We start from the raw sequence: 17105 nt of genomic DNA on the forward strand, positions 1-17105 counted from the left end.
GTTAGGAACATTTAGGTACTCTGAGCTCTTGAGAAGAATGGTCCTGAAATCAGTTTTATTCTGGGGCTTTTCAAATGATTAACAGTAAGATTCCTTGACCACCTTCAAACAGCTGACAAAAAGATTTTTATCAGAATCATATTAATTTTTTAGCACATTTGAAATTATTATTTTCTAGCACCGTTCTTTACACTGTTGTGCCCAGTTCTTATTCAGTTATTGGAAAACGGTGTGTAGAAACACTCTTGATACATTTTGGGGGGTGGGGAGAAACAACTAATCATCTCACCACCTTCTATCACAAGCCTCTTCTTGCAGGACTCAACATAATTGCATTAATGGTAACATCATAACCTTATAATACCAAGAATGATGCTTATGCCATTTCTGCTGTTTGAATAATAAGTTGGAATTCAGCAAGATGATACTAGAATTGTCCTTGTCATCAGCAAAACTGTCTCAGGGTCTCTTTTATTAAATATTGTGCAAAGTAGAATTGAGCTTTTGAGTCAGGCTTAAAGAATATTAAAGGCTTAAAGTCAAGTCTGTATGTCCCTTATTACTGCTTAGTTGTTTCAACTGTATTGAATTTGAAGTAAAATACTAATGAAATAGGTTACCTTCCATATCTGGAAATTTGCAGTGTCCTCACTTGGGAATTTATATAGCCTGGTGTAGCTTATGGATAATTAACGAAATAGCATTGGTCTGGGCCACCTTAAGACACAGCCCACATCCAGGATAGGCTCCTGAGCTGCAGAAGGTGATACAGTTGCATGTGAACATTCTCTCTAAGTGTGTAATTAATTCCACAATGTTTATTAACCTTGTTATTGTCAGAAATGCTCTGCTTCTCTCTATATTTGCCCTGAATGCATGTGTATGTCTGTGTGTTAACTTGTTTGCTTTGCTTTTTCAGATTCAGTCTGCACCCATCCTAACCCATGAAGATCCTGTTTTACAGCTGAAGAACTCTTAGGAGTTCTCTTCCAGAGCCCTTCTATTTGTCCTAAAGAGGGGGAGAGAGGGCCAATTTGGGCACCTGTTTGTAAGTGCAGGTGACTAAAACACCATCAGAAGGTAGAAACTGGTGGAAAACGGTTCTAGGAGGATGGTCAGGAGAACACATCATGCTCAATTGCTCAATCAGGTGCTTCAGTGTCATGCGACTGAGAGGTCTGGAGAAAGGATCAGGCACAGAAGCGTACTCCCTCCTCCCCTTGGCCTGGCTTTTCTCTTGGGTAATGGTATAGACACCTGAAGGACTGAGCCCGTTGCTATTCTGGGGCAGTTCCCTTCTCAAAATAGCCAAGCCCTTCATGCCTGGCACGTAATCATTCCATTTAATGGGTGTCTGCATTTGTGAGACATTTGATTTATATAAAATCAGCTCAATTACTAAGAAACTCAATTAGCTTATAAATTATCCAGTTTCTTGATTTTTACTCCTTGCCTAGTCCTTCTAATTTTCCATACTATGACTTAACATGTAGTGTATCATCCAGTTCCAGTAGAATTGATCAGAACCACTAATTTATTATTACCACCAATATCATCTGTGGATTTTAAGCATCTGGGCTCTCTGTTCTCCATTTCCAAGGATAATAACAGCAGTCTGGCAAAGGAGCTTCCAGACCAATACCTGGGAGCGTTCTCACCCCAAATCACCCCTGATTATAATCCCGACCATAGCCCCAGATTAACAGACGATCCAATTGAGGGGAGCTTTCTGAATATGATTTCTGTGCCTTTTCCTCCTCTAGTCTCCCACCAACTTTTCCATCCTTGAGATATAACCTTCCTGTTTTACATTTCAGGGAGTTATCTTGTATTTATAAAATGAGAATCATTAATTGTCTCTTGGCCCCTTTGCATTTTAATTAGACCCTGCAGAAACAACAAAATACCTGTCACCAGAAACTGGAGGATCTTTGCAACTGGGTAGGACAGGCAGAAAGAGCATTGGCTGGCCATCAAGGTAGAGCCACCCAGCAGGATCTCTCTGCTTTGCAGAAGAACCAAAGTGACTTGAAGGTCAGTAACAGTTAACTCATTTTTTTCATTCCTTCAAGTATTTATAAAGGCTTGCTATGTGCCAGGCACAGTGCTTAGTGCCAATAACATAATAGTAAACGTCCCTGCTCTCATGAAGCTTACAGTGTGGTGGAAAAGACAGACATTACACAAATAATCACAAAAATGAACATATAATTTATTCAGTATTGTATCTATAAAGGAAAAGTTACATGCGAACATATAACAGAGAGACCCAGTCTTGACTTGGTTATCAAGATTACCTTAAAGAAGTGTCACTTAAACTGAGGAACAGAGGGTACATAGGGGTTGATGCATGAAGGTGTGGGAGGAAGAAGAAAATTGCCAGGCAGAGGCCTGTACATCAGTCTGGAGGTGGGAATGGGGTCGAGCACAGTGTATTCAAGAGCTGAAAGAAAGCTAGTTCAATTGGACTGCAAAGAAGAAAAGGAAGATTAGTGAATGATGAGTCTGGAGAGTAGGACCCAGATCACTCTGGGCCTTATAGGCTCATGAGGATTAAGGAGTGATAACCAAGAGAGTTATAAAGGACCAACCAGGCCTCAACTCCGGTAGAATCCTGTTGTCAACTCTTCTTTATGGAAGAATGATCTCTTTGAGGATAACTCATTGCAGAATAAAAATCATGTTTATGGGTGGTCTGTTTTTTTTTTGTCTTCACTAAATATCTTCTTAGAAATTTAAATTTAAATTTTTCTTAGAAAATTAAATATTAAAAAAGTTTCTTAATTTAGAAGCATTTAAAATTTTATTATCTCCATTGGTTTAGGCATAAACCTTAAGCAAATTATACTCAGGGACATACGTCAATTGCAGATAATGTCATCCTAGTCATTCGTCTTCATGCTGTTGAGAGGTCTTAGAAGTTCTAAAGTTGAAGCCTCTGCCATCCTGTTTTCATATGTTAAGGATTTACAGGGTGACATTCAGAATCATGCCACCTCATTTGCCAGTGTTGTCAAAGACACTGAAGGGTTCCTGGAAGAGAACCAAGCTAAGCTGAGCCCCCATGAGTTGACAGCTCTCCGGGAGAAACTTCATCAGGCTAAGGAGCAGTATGAGGCTCTCCAGGAAAGGACGAAGCTGGCCCAGAAGGAGCTGGAGGAAGTGGTGACCTCAGCCTTACAGCAGGAGACTGAAAAGGTAACCAGACTGCTGTGATGCTTGGTATTTTTCAAAAAAGAAAATTTTGGTACCTACACAAGTAAAAGGTAATGAAGGGAAACTGCTTTACAGAGAGCATAGAATCACAAAAAAGGGTTAATTCCGAAGCAGATCTGTGAGCCAATACTTACTTTTATAAGAAACATCCTGAAGGACTTTAAGTCAGGAATAATTGGTAGTAAGTTCATATTCCAAATCATCGCCATCATCATCATCATCATCATCATCCTTGGGGAAAAAGCAAATGGCATATTTCTAACATGAATCTGGACTGGTGATCCAAGGGTACTAGTGAAAATACCTGGACAGTCTTAATGGGCCACAAGCTGTCCTCAAGCTGCCACTATAGTTTCAGTGGGAAGTCATGGCACTGGGATAAACCTAAAAGAAGATAAAGTCGCATGGTCTTCTGCACCCCACTCAGCACTGGCTTATTGAATCAAAGTTCTTTTTCTGGCTGTGAACTTGTACACTAATGAGGGAGGTAGAGAATGTGGAAAGAGAAGTAAGTTACCTGAAGGTGAATTCTGAAATACATGAATATATCACTTGGCATAACCTGTTTTATTAAAGTACTTGAAGAGTCAGAAAATAGAATTTGAGAGACAAGTTTCAGAATTCAGTGCTCTACTTGGCAGAGAAACTGCTGGGAGTAGTCTGCATTTTCCTTAAGGAAGAACAGAAAGGTAATTGAGTGTGACTGTGCTATTTTTTATCCTACCAAGGCAGTGTATAACTTCTGCGTACCTAGAAAGGATTCCATAAAGCTTGGAGGTGCCAGGACTAAATCATCTCTTAACAAAGCCCTTTCAAATCCTGGGATTTGCCGCCCTCCTGCTCCTTTATTAAAAGCAGTGAGATATAGATCAAATTTAGGGATTGTTTTAAATTATTTTTCAACAGATTTAGAAGCTGCTTATTTTTCTCTGTGGATGCAAAGACTGTTTATACCCAGCCTTAGAGCTGCTGCTGCTTTTTTTTTTTTTTTTTTTAAGCCTAAATGTCTTCCCCTTTACTTAACCTTTGGTTCATAGCTGAGTATCTAAGGCCTTCTCACTAGACTCCCCCTGTGGCTTTCAGAGTAAAGCAGCAAAGGAACTGGAAGAGAACAGGAGTAAGATCGATGCTCTCTTGGATTGGCTGACTTCCCACCCAGTGGGATCATTGGGTGGACAGATGGAGCAGGTCTCAGGAGGTAACCTGGAGAAAGGAGCCTTGGATACCACTGATGGTCACATGGGGGTGAACCAAGCCCCAGAGACGCTGGACAAGCAATGTGAGAAGTTGAAGGTGAGCATGTTAGCTTGTTCTTACAATGCTGGGTGAATCTCTGCTGCCCTGGGCAAGTCACCATAACCTCCTGCCCTAAGTCCAGTGAGCACTTGTCAGTTCATATCTTCTTTGATTTCTCAGTGGACTTGACAGTCTTGACCACTCCCCTTGAAATAGTTTCTCCCTTGTTTCCATAGCACTATCTGCCCTGATAATCCTCCTCCCTTTCCTCTGGCCAGCTTTTGAAATACTGATATGCTTCCAGGTTGTAGCCTAGGCCTCTTCTCGTCTTTCAGAATATATTTTCCTTGGGTAATCTCATCCACCCACGACACCTCACTTCCCATTTGTACTAGTGGTTTCCATGTATATATTTGTCTCCAGCCCAGATGCCTGCCCTGAGCTTCAAACCAGTGTATAAATCCATCTGCCTATTTGCAGCTTGGAACCACAAGCACCTCAACCTGAGAACTAGACCTCCTATTTTCTAAAATACCCCTCCCCCACTGAACATGTTCTCCTTCCTATATTCCCACTTGCTTGCCTGGACTAAACATCACCCTAGATTCCTTTCCTTCCCTCACTCTCCCATATTGAATCAGTCATCAAACCCCACGCTTCTTATAGCTCTTTTAAAATCATCCACACGTTTTTATCTCCATCAAGATAATTAATTGCAGTTCAGGCTGCTATCAGCTCTCACTTGTGTTATAGTAACTTCTGGTCTCCTTGACTCTTGGCTTTTACCCTCCAATCCATTCCCACACTATTAAGTGATCTTTTTAAGATGCTGTGTCCCTGCTTAACCCTTTTAATAGTTCCCTGCTGCCCTTAGGAAACTATTTCTTACTCATCTCTACTCATCTATTTATTCAGCAAATATTGAGGGCCTGATGCATGACAGGTATTGGAGATAAACCAGTGAACCAGCCAGATCCACCATCTCCAAAACATTAACTGACATATGCAGGTGTATTGTATTACATGATTGAAAGACTATTCAGGGAACTTAGAAGACACACGGATCACATACGTTAGTGATCCCTTTATAGCGTACAAAACTGGTTTAGCTGACATGCTTCTGTTGAACAGCCTGTGTGGGCCATTGCCTTATTTTGTATTCATAGGATTTCTGCCTCTTGCATGCTGCTTCTGTGCTTGGAAGATCCATTGCAGTGTGTACCCTAAAGCCACGGCAGTCTTGGCACAGAGCAGAAATGGTCCTGCTGTCACAGGGGCTTCCTGATACTGCTTGCTGGCAGCTCCATCTAGGAAGGACACTGTCTTACCTGTGGGTGGATGAGAGTGGGGACATCTGGGCAGTATACAGACAAGCTGTAGTACTGTCCCTTACTGTCTCTTTGAGCCGGATATATTTGTCACCCCAGCTTCCCTGAGATGACGTCAGAAGCTGAAGCTATCAGGTTGCTATTGTCCTTCTCTAGGGAGTTGCATAAACAGTATGGATAGTTAAGAACACTTACTGAGCTCCCAGCGACTTCTGTTAGACTCAGGAAGAACATTTTAGGAACAAAACCAAGCAACCACAACTGTCCTAAAAGAACTTACGTTCCACTGAAACAGAAAGAAGGTCTACATGTCTGTACATAGACATAACACATACAAATAAAACGTACAGATTACCTGTACTATCCAGAAATACAGTCTATTCTCACTAATATACAAATTATTTAAAGAATTAATTTTCCAACATTTTTTCTAGTAGGGACAGTCATCAAGGATATGTGAATGACATATTTCACAGCTTAGCATTTGCAGTTTTTATGCCATCATATGTATGACTTATGCAGCTTACTGTCTCCTTCCATCAGTGTGGGTAGTTTTAGTGGGCCATTTGTACCTTCTCTTAGATCTGGGGTAGTTTAGTGATGAAGAGAGTCAGGTTCAAGTCACAATTTGTCCCTTAACTATCTGCATGACCTTAGTCAAGACATACAACACCTTTTTGGTATTAACTTATCCCATCCTTGATATGGGAATTATATGGTCGGCCTACACTACAGATGGTGGCACTAGTATTATGAGATAATACATGAAAACTGTCAGATCCTAGATGAGTCAGTTCATCTGGGATTAGTAGATAGCATAATGCATAGAGAGTGAGAGATATTAATGATTTCTGAGCAGCTGGAAAAGTGACCTATTGAGATCTCTTCCTACTTCTAGCCGTAGACATAAACAAGTTATTGTGGTTTCCCTACTGATTGTCCTTTGTTTGGGGGGGGTTTTGCCAGGCTCGTCACCAAGAATTGCTGTCTCAGCAGCAAAATTTCATCCTGGCCACCCAGTCTGCTCAGGCCTTCCTGGACCAGCATGGCCACAATCTCACACCCGAGGAGCAGCAGATGCTGCAAGAAAAGCTCGGAGAGCTAAAGGAGCAGTATGTGACTTCCCTGGCCCAGTCAGAGGCAGAACTGAAGCAGGTGCAGACACTACGGGATGAGCTGCAGAAGTTTCTGCAGGATCATCGAGAGTTTGAAAACTGGCTGGAACGGTCTGAGAAAGAGCTGGAGAACATGCACAAGCGAGACAGCAGCCCCGAGGCCCTTCCCGCCCTACTCAAGCGACAGGGAAGCTTCTCGGAGGATGTAATTTCCCACAAAGGAGACTTGAGATTTGTGACTATCTCAGGACAGAAAGTCTTGGACACAGAAAACAGCCTTGAGGAAGGCAAAGAACCATCAGCAACTGGAACCTTAGTGAAGGACAAGCTGAAGGATGCAACGGAAAGATACAGTGCTCTCCATTCAAAGGTAGAGGAGAGGTTCCTGGCAGCCCCTGGTGAAACAGTCATGGCAGCCCTCACACAACTGTGGGTAGTTTCTGGGGCTTACAATAAGAACCTCAGACACAGTGAACAAGCTGATTTGTAGATTGACCATGGGTAGAATGAGTGTTTATGAGTTCTGAAAAATTGCAAAATATAGAGGCCCAGGGGCTCATGCCTGATCTGAGCAATATCCAGGGGTATGTCTCACTGCAGTGGTGAAGGTGGAAGTGCTCACCTCCCTGTGTCCTGACCAGCAGCCATGGCCTCCCAAGAGACAGAGCACAGGGAGACTTAAACCAAATACACAGTCTTTATTCCTGGACAGAACATCTAGGGTAAATCCTTATCTTCCTCCCTATCAAAGAACTCCCTTTAGCTCCCAAGACATAGAATCCAGTCAGTTCTTCTTACCTGTTTTGTGCTTTTTGCCAACATCTTTCACCCCCAAAAGGAACACGTTTTGTACCTCTCAGTCCCCACCTTTGCCTGCAACCTGATGTATATTTCTTTGATGGCTTGTCATACAACTGAACCTTCCCAGGTGTATAATAAAGTGGAGGTGGATAGTATGGCTCAAACAGTCAGGACCCCACTTACAGAAAATGGTTGCTACCATCTATCTGTGGGGGCCCACACTAACCTTAACTGTAGTTACAGTCAGTTCCCTGTAACATAGCCAGAGCTCTTTGGACTGTGCCTGGGAAGCTGCTGCCTTTGGCCTGACCCACTTAAGTCTGCTTTCCCTTCTTCTTTTTTTTTTTTTTTTTCCTTATGGCGCAGTGTACACGACTGGGCGCTCACCTGAACTTGCTGCTAGGCCAGTATCAGAAGTTCCAGAACAGTGCCGAAAGCCTGCAGGCCTGGATGAAAGCTTGTGAGGCCAACGTGGAGAAGCTCCTCTCAGAAACTGTTGCCTCTGACCCTGGGGTCCTGCAACAGCAGCTTGTGACCACAAAGGTGAGCCAATACACAAGCTGTTGTGCTGCATGGCTTAGAGTAGCTTCAGAGCGAAGCAAATGCTTGCATAGGTTAAAGGCGGTGGTTGGGATGCCTTGGACAACATATGATTCCTAAAAACTTTATTCTGATGTCTGTGGCTATGGATAAACAGAATTTATTCTATAAAGCTGCTCAGTAGCTCTCAGTCCCTAGAACCAGCTTTGATTATGCACTTGTGATGGTTTTCTTTTGTCCTTTTTCATGGACAAGCAGCAGTTGCAGGAGGAATTGGCTGAGCATCAAGTACCTGTAGAAAAGCTCCAAAAGGTAGCTCATGACTTCATGGAAATTGAAGGGGAGCCAGCCCCAGACCACAGGCATGTTCAAGAAACTACAGGTATGAAGCAGCAATAGCCAGAGTGTTCCCCTAATTCCTAGTATGTGCCTCTGTTCTGTAACATATCACATTGTGTTGTACAAGTATCTGTGGTGCTAGCTAGGGGCTGTGGATATAAACACGAATAGCTCACCCTCTAATGAACTTTATTCTTACACCATACGAGGCCTTCATGGTCTGACTTCAACCTCTTTTCCCCAGGCACTCGCCTTCTAGCCACACCCAACTTCTTTCCTTTCCCAAGTCATTTCCTCATTACTTTACCCCTGAAGTTTTTCCTATTGCTTAGCTGCTAACATTTATTGAGTCCTTACCGTGCATGATGAAATCTTGCTCGTGCTTCAAGATGTAACCGGGAAGTTACTTCCTTTGTAAAGTCCTGACACCACCCCCGCCCCGACCCCCAAGAAGAAGTAAAAGATAAGAACTAATCATTCTTCCTTCGGGTTTCTCTAGTACAGTACTCCTAGTACCAATCTAGCACTTATGATTTTATTATTGTGGTTAGTTGATGTGCCTTCCACTACCTATGCTCTCTTTTAGAGTTTTAAGGTTTGTAAAAGGCAGGGACTTTATCATAATAATCTTTAGTCCTCAGCATCGAGCACAATTCCTGGCACTTAGTAGGTGCTAAATATATAATGCTTCTTGAATTTGGTTCAAATAGTGATGTATTTAGGCTTATTTTTCTTTCTGTTTGTCTTGATTTCTGTTGTTATTATAACTAACATGTACAATTTAAATATGTTTTCTTTTTAAAGTGCAACACAAAAATTGTCCCCACTCTCTCTTCTCATGGCCTTGAATTTCCAGATTCCATACTCAGCCATTTCCAAAGCCTCTCCAGTAGCTTGGCAGAGCGCTCTGCTCTGCTGCAGAAAGCCATTGCCCAGTCTCAGAGTGTCCAGGAAAGCCTGGACAGCTTGTTACAGTCCATCGGTGAAGTTGAAAATAACCTGGAAGAGGAGAAGGTGGCACCGCTGTCATCAGGAGTCATACAGGAAGCCCTGGCCACTAACATGGTGAGACCTGCGCCCCAAGAGTTAGCATAGTGGGTATATTTGCCATGTTCCATAATGATATCATTTTGAAAAAGTATCAGGAAAAGAATTCATTTCCATGAATCTTCTAATAAGACTTAGAAATGTCGACTAATCCGTGTAAAGGTTTGTCTACCCAATTTCCAAACCATTGGTAAGCTTGAGGAAAAGTGGTGATGGCAAAGTCACTGGTCACATGGGGTGGAGAACTGAGGGTATTGATGGTATTCTGAAGTTTCAGTTGCAATCCTCCAACCCTCCTTGAGGAGGTGAGCATGTAGTTACTAGAAGCTTATTAGTTTGTGGCTCAGATATCCTGGAATAAGTGAGCCAGGAGCTGACAGACGTGTTCTTGATGACAGAAATTGAAGCAGGACATTGCTCGGCAGAAGAGCAGCTTGGAGGCCACACGTGAGATGGTGACCCGATTCACGGAGACGGCAGACAGCAATTCGGCCGCAGTGCTGCAGGGCAAACTGGCCGAGGTGAGCCAGCGCTTTGAACAGCTCCGGCTACAGCAGCAAGAAAAGGAGAGCTCCCTAAAGAAGCTTCTGCCCCAGGCAGAGATGTTTGAGCATCTCTCTGATAAGCTGCAGCGATTCATGGAAAACAAAAGTCGGTTGCTGGCCTCTGGGAATCAGCCAGATCAAGATATTGCACATTTCTTCCAACAGATCCAGGTAAGGATATATCTGCCAGATGGGCAGAATAAAGGGGAAAGAAAGGCAAGGAAAAAAACATATTTACTGAACACATAATATGTCAGTCAATGTACTGGAAACTTTACCTGCATTGTCTTAAAGAATTCTCACAGCCATCCTGTAAGCTAGATATTGTTTGTTCATTTTTTAAAAACACAGACTAGATTTATTTTTCACTCATATTACATGTTCAACCCACATCAGCAGGAATACTTAGCTCATCAAGGTCACTCAGTCTTTCAAGTTGATGGAAACTTCATCCTGACATATGTTTTCACGATTACTACTGCAAGGGGAAGAGGACATATCATATCCATTTACATTTTATTAGTCAAAGCAAGTTTCACGTGACCATAGCTGACTTTCAAGGGGGTGGAGAAATGTAATCCTACCATATATCTAGTAGGTGCAGAGCTGAAAATCTTTGGTGAAGAGTTATTACCTCCTGTAGATATAGATGTATATCCAGGAACAGAATTGCTGGGTCATAGTACCTGCCTGTACCTAATTTGACCAAGTAGTAGCTAACTTGAGCTCCAGAATGGCTGCACCTGCCCACATTCCCACCTGTAGTACCTCAACATTGTTGGATTCTCACATCGCTGCCTTGGGTTTATCCAACTATCTAACGTTTTCCATATTGTACTGCAATCTCATTGTTTTGTTTGGTTTGCTCTCCTAACTTTTTGCTTTTTGTTTTGAAAATTTTTAAACTTACAGAAAAGTAAAAGGAACAGCACAATAAACATCAGCATACTTTTCACCTGGATCCACCAATTGCCGTTTTTTCTCTCTTTATAAATATATAAAAGAGTATCACTATGGGCTTCTATTTTCATTATCATCATTGTTATTTTTTATGCTCAAACGTTTTCAAATTTGGTCAGTGGGTGCCCCTTTAAGCTGTCTCCTGGTCTTTTTGACATGTCCCTACCAGTATATGAGTACTCTCTTACTTTCTGGCACAATAAGATGTGTCATGGTCACCTTGTAGTTTCCCTGTCCCATACCTGAAATCACCTGTTTCTCCAAGGAGCCTTATTTTTACCGGAGAAGTGTGATTAGATATCAAAATCCAGATAAGTAGATGAGCCCGTTAGGGTGTCATTGCTTCTAGGTCCCTTAAGTGGATAGGATTAGGAAATCTTGAAAGTTTTTTATATCATGTATTCATACTGATAATCCAGCTTGAACTCAACACCATAGGATTCTTCCTCCATTCCCTATTTGTATCTTCCTCTGCCCACAGGGAGAACCCTCATTTCCAACAACTTAATATATTATTTGCTATATCCTACAATAAAATAAGATCACTTTGGAATTACACTATTATTTCTACCAATAACAAACCTACTAAGTAAAATTCAAGATTTCTTCAGATTTCTTTTTGTCCTGAGACTCTGACCTACTGTATACTATGTTCAAAGTTACCTGAATTTTTTTTCCCCTGTAATTTCTTATATAATTAGCTTTCTTTGTTTCTATTTGTATTCAACTCTAGGATTTTATTTTTCTTTGTAAAGTTTTATTTTTAAATATGTGAAACATTAAGAAAGCTCAGATTTTCCAAGACTGCTTTCTAAAGGATCAACAGTTGACTAAATTCTCATGGAATAATAATATCTATCTTGAAGAAACTATTTTGGGAATTAAAAAGTATCGGAGGTTGGAGATTGGTTCAAGATGGCGTAAAGAAGGACGTGCTCTCACTCCCTCTTGTGAGAGCACCGGAATCACAACTAACTGCTGAACAGTCATCGACAGGGAGACACTGGAACTCACCAAAAAAGATACCCCACATCCAAAGACAAAGGAGAAGCCACAATGAGACAGTAGGAGGGGCGCAATCACAATAAAAGCAAATCCCATAACTGCTGGGTGGGTGACTCACAAACCGGAGAACACTTATACCACAGAAGTCCACCCACTGGAGTGAAGGTTCTGAGCCCCACGTCAGGCTTCCCAACCTGGGGGTCCGGCAACAGGGAGGAGGAATTCCTGGAGCATCAGACCTTGACAGCTAGTGGGATTTGATTACAGGAATTAGACAGGACTGGGAGAAACAGAGACTCCATTCTTGGAGGGCACACACAAAGTAGTGTGTGCATCGGGACCCAGGGGAAGGAGCAGTGACCCCATAGGAGACTGAACCAGACGTACCTGCTAGTGTTGGAGGGTCTCCTGAAGAGGAGGGGGGTGGCTGTGTCTCACCAGCAGCAGAAGTTCTGGGAGGTACTCCTTGGCGTGAGCCCTCCCAGAGTCTGCCATTAGCCCCACCAAAGAGCCCGGGTAGGCTCCAGTGTTGGGTCACCTCAGGCCAAACAACCAACAGGGAGGGAACCCAGCCCCACCCATCAGCAGACAAGTGGATTAAAGTTTTACTGAGCTATGCCCCCCAGAGCAACACCCAGCTCTACCCACCACCAGTCCCTCCCATCAGGAAACTTGCACAAGCCTCTTAGATAGGCTCATCCACCAGAGGGCAGACAGCAGAAGCAAGAAGAAGTACAGTCCTGCAGCCTGTGGAACAAAAACCACATTCACAGAAAGATAGACAAGATGAAAAGGCAGAAGGCTATGTACCAGATAAAGGAACAAGATAAAACCCCAGAAAAACAACTAAATGAAGTGGAGATAGGCAGCCTTCCAGAAAAAGAATTCAGAATAATGATAGTGAAGATGATCCAGGACCTCGGAAAAAGAATGGAGGTAAAGATCAAGAAGATGCAAGAAATGTGTAACAAAGACCTAGAAGAATTAAAGAACAAACAAACAGAGATGAACAATACAATACTGAAATGAAAACTACACTAGAAGGAATCAATAGCAGAATAACTGAGGCAGAAGAATGGATAAGTGACCTAGAAGACAGAATGGTGGAATTCACTGCTGTGGAACAGAATAAAGAAAAAAGAATGAAAAGAAATGAAGACAGCCTAAGAGACCTCTGGGACAACATTAAACGCAACAACATTCGCATTATAGGGTTCCCAGAAGGAGAAAAGAGAGAGAAAGGACCAGAGAAAATATTTGAAGAGATTATAGTCGAAAACTTCCCTAACATGGGAAGGGAAATAGCCACCCATGTCCAGGAAGCGCAGAGAGTCCCATACAGGATAAACGCAAGGAGAAACACTCCAAGACACATAGTAACCAAATTGGCAAAAATTAAAGTCAAAGAAAACTTATTGAAAGCAGCAAGGGAAAAATGACAAATAACATGCAAGGGAACTCCCATAAGGTTAACAGCTGATTTCTCAGCAGAAACTCTACAAGCCAGAAGGGAGTGGCATGATATACGTAAAGTGATGAAAAGGAAGAATCTACAACCAAGATTACTCTACCCAGCGAGGATCTCATTCAGATTTGATGGAGAAATCAAAAGCTTTACAACACACCATTGTAAAGCAATTATACCCCAATAAAGATGTTAAAAAAAAAAAAAAAGCTTTACAGACAAGCAAAAGCTAAGAGAATTCAGCACCACCAAACCAGCTCTACAACAAAGGCTAAAGGAACTTCTCTAAGTGGGAAACACAAGAGAAGAAAAGGACCTACAAAAACAAATGCATAACAATTAAAAAAGTGGTACTAGGAACATACATATTGATAATTACCTTTATGTGAATGGATTAAATGCTCCAACCAAAAGACACAGGCTCATTGAATGGATACAAAAACAAGACCTATATTTATGCTGTCTACAGGAGACCCACTTCAGACCTAGGGACACATACAGACTGAAAATGAGGGGATGGAAAAAGATATTCCATGCAAATGGAAATCAAAAGAAAGCTGGAGTAGCAATACTCAAGCAGGTAAAATAGACTTTAAAATAAAGAATGTTACAAGAGACAAGGAAGGACACTGCATAATGATCAAGGGATCAATCGAAGAAGAAGATATAACAATTATAAATATATATGCTCCCAGCATAGGAGCACCTCAATACATAAGGCAACTGCTAACAGCTATAAAAGAGGAAATCAACAGTAACATAATAATAGTGGGGGCCTTTAACACCTCACTTACACCAATGGACAAATCATTCAAACAGAAAATTAATAAGGAAACACAAGCTTTAAATGACACAATACACCATATAGATTTAATTGATATTTATAGGACATTCCATCCAAAAACAGCAGATTACACTTTCTTCTCAAGTGCGCACAGAACATTCACCAGGGTAGGTCACATCTTGGGTCACAAATGCAGCCTCAGTCAATTTAAGAAAACTGAAATCATATCAAGCATCTTTTCTGACCACAACACTATGAGACTAGAAATCAATTACAGGGGAAAAAAATGTAAAAAACACAAACACATGGAGGTTAAACAATACGTTACTAAAGAACCAAAAGATCACGGAAGAAATCAGAGAGGAAATCAAAAAATACCGAGAGACAAATGACAATGAAAACACAACGATCCAAAACCTATGGGATGCAGCAAAAGCAGTTCTAAGAGGGAAGTTTATAGCATTACAAGCCTACCTCAAGAAACAACAAACATCTCAAATAATCTAACTTTACACCTAAAGGAACTAGAGAAAGAACAGACATAATCCAAAGTTAGTAGAAGGAAAGAAATCATAAAGATCAGAGCAGAAATAAATAGAAACAAAGAAAACAATTGCAAAGACCAATAAAACTAAAATCTGGTTCTTTGAGAAGATAAACAAAATTGATAAACCATTAGCCATACTCATCAAGAAAAAGAGGGAGAGGACTCAAATCAATAAAATTAGAAATGAAAAAGGAGAAGTTACAACAGACACCACAGAAATACAAAGCATCCTAAGAGACTACTACAAGCAACTCTATGCCAATATAGTGGACACCCTGAAAGAAATGGACAAATTCTTAGAAAGGTATAGCCTTCGAAGACTGAACCAGGAAGAAGTAGAAAATATGAACAGACCAATCACAAGTAAAATTGAAACTGTGATTAAAAATCTTCCAACAACCAAAAGTCCAGGACCAGAGGCTTCACAGGTGAATTCTATCAAACATTTAGAGAAAAGCTAACACCCATCCTCCTCAAACTCTTCCAAAAAATTGCAGAGGAAGGAACACTCCCAAACTCATTCTATGAGACCACTGTCACCCTGATACCAAAACCAGACAAAGATACTACAAAAAAAAGAAAATTACAGACCAATATCACTGATGAAAATAGATGCAAAACTCCTCAACAAAGTACTAGCAAACAGAATCCAACAACACATTAAAAGGATCATACACCATGATTAAGTGGGATTTATCCCAGGGATGCAAGGATTCTTCAATATATGCAAATCAATCAATGTGATACACCATATTAACAAATTGAAGAAGAAGAACCATATGATCATCTCAATAGATGCAGAAAAAGCTTTTTAACAATATTCAACACCCATTTATGATAAAAACTCTCCAGAAAGTGGACATAGAAAGAACCTACCTCAACATAATAAAGGCCATATATGACAAACCCACAGCAAACATCATTCTCAATGGTGAAAAACAGAAAGCATTTCCTCTAAGTTCAGGAAGAAGACAAGGATGTCTACTCTCACCACTATTATTAAACATAGTTTTGGAAGTCCTAGCCACAGCAATCAGAGAAGAAAAAGAAATAAACGGAATCCAAATTGGAAAAGAAGAAGTAAAACTGTCACTGTTTGCAGATGACATGATACTATACATAGAGAATCCTAAAGATGCCACCAGAAAACTACTAGAGCTAATCAATGAATGTGGTAAAGTAGCAGGATACAAAATTAATGCACAGAAATCTCTTGCATTCCTATACACTAATGATGAAAAATCTGAAAGAGAAATTAAGGAAACACTCCCACTTACCATTGCAACAAAAAGCATAAAATAGCTAAGAATAAACCTACCTAGGGAGACAAAAGACCTGTGTGCAGAAAACTATAAGACACTGATGAAAGAAATTAAAGGTGATACCAACAGATGGAGAGATATACCATGTTCTTGGATTGGAAGAATCAATATTGTGAAAATGACCATACTACCCAAAGCAGTCTACAGATTCAATGCAATTTCTATCAAATTACCAATGGCATTTTTTACAGAACTAGACCAAAAAAATCTTACAATTTGTATGGAGACACAAAAGACCCCAAATAGCGGAAACAGTCTTGAGGGGAAAAAATGGAGCTGGAGGAATCAGACTTCCTGACTTCAGACTGTATACAAAGCTACAGTAATCAAGACAATATGGTACTGGCACAAAAACAAATATAGATCAGTGGAACAGGATAGAAAGTATAGATAAACCCACGCACCTATGGTCAACTAACCTATGACAAAGGAGGCAAGGATATACAATGGAGAAAAGACAGCCTCTTCAATAAGTGGTGCTGGGAAAACTGGACAGCTACATGTAAAAGAATGAAATTAGAACACTCCCTAACACCATACACAAAAATAAACTCAAAATGGATTAGAGACTTAATGTAAGACTGGACACTATAAAACTCTTAGAGGAAAACATAGGAAGAACACTATGACATAAATCACAGCAAGATCCTTTTTGACCCACCTCCTAGAGGAATGGAAATAAAAACAAAAATAAACAAATGGGACCTAATGAAACTTCAGAGCTTTTGCACAGCAAAGGAAACCATAAACAAGATGAAAAGACAACCCTCAGAATGGGAGAAAATACTTGCAAATGAATCAACGGACAAAGGATTAATCTCCAAAATACATAAACAGCTCTCGCAGCTCAGTATT

General features: G+C 40.9%; 1 protein-coding gene across 14 annotated transcripts in view; it reads left to right on the forward strand.

Moving 5' to 3' along the window:
* The window catches only part of MACF1 (microtubule actin crosslinking factor 1), a 341652-nt gene that overhangs the window by 222480 nt on the left and 102067 nt on the right, over positions 1 to 17105 (forward strand). For all 14 annotated transcript variants that reach the window (XM_060019755.1, XM_060019769.1, XM_060019756.1 and 11 more), the window contains 8 exons: positions 1885 to 2034; positions 2965 to 3198; positions 4300 to 4509; positions 6747 to 7265; positions 8063 to 8239; positions 8495 to 8618; positions 9432 to 9640; positions 10021 to 10338. In XM_060019755.1, the coding sequence (XP_059875738.1) occupies positions 1885 to 2034; positions 2965 to 3198; positions 4300 to 4509; positions 6747 to 7265; positions 8063 to 8239; positions 8495 to 8618; positions 9432 to 9640; positions 10021 to 10338 (1941 nt within the window). The remainder of the gene's footprint in view (positions 1 to 1884; positions 2035 to 2964; positions 3199 to 4299; positions 4510 to 6746; positions 7266 to 8062; positions 8240 to 8494; positions 8619 to 9431; positions 9641 to 10020; positions 10339 to 17105) is intronic.

This window comes from Delphinus delphis, chromosome 1 (assembly GCF_949987515.2).
Source record: "Delphinus delphis chromosome 1, mDelDel1.2, whole genome shotgun sequence".
Classification (NCBI taxonomy): Eukaryota; Metazoa; Chordata; class Mammalia; order Artiodactyla; family Delphinidae; genus Delphinus; species Delphinus delphis.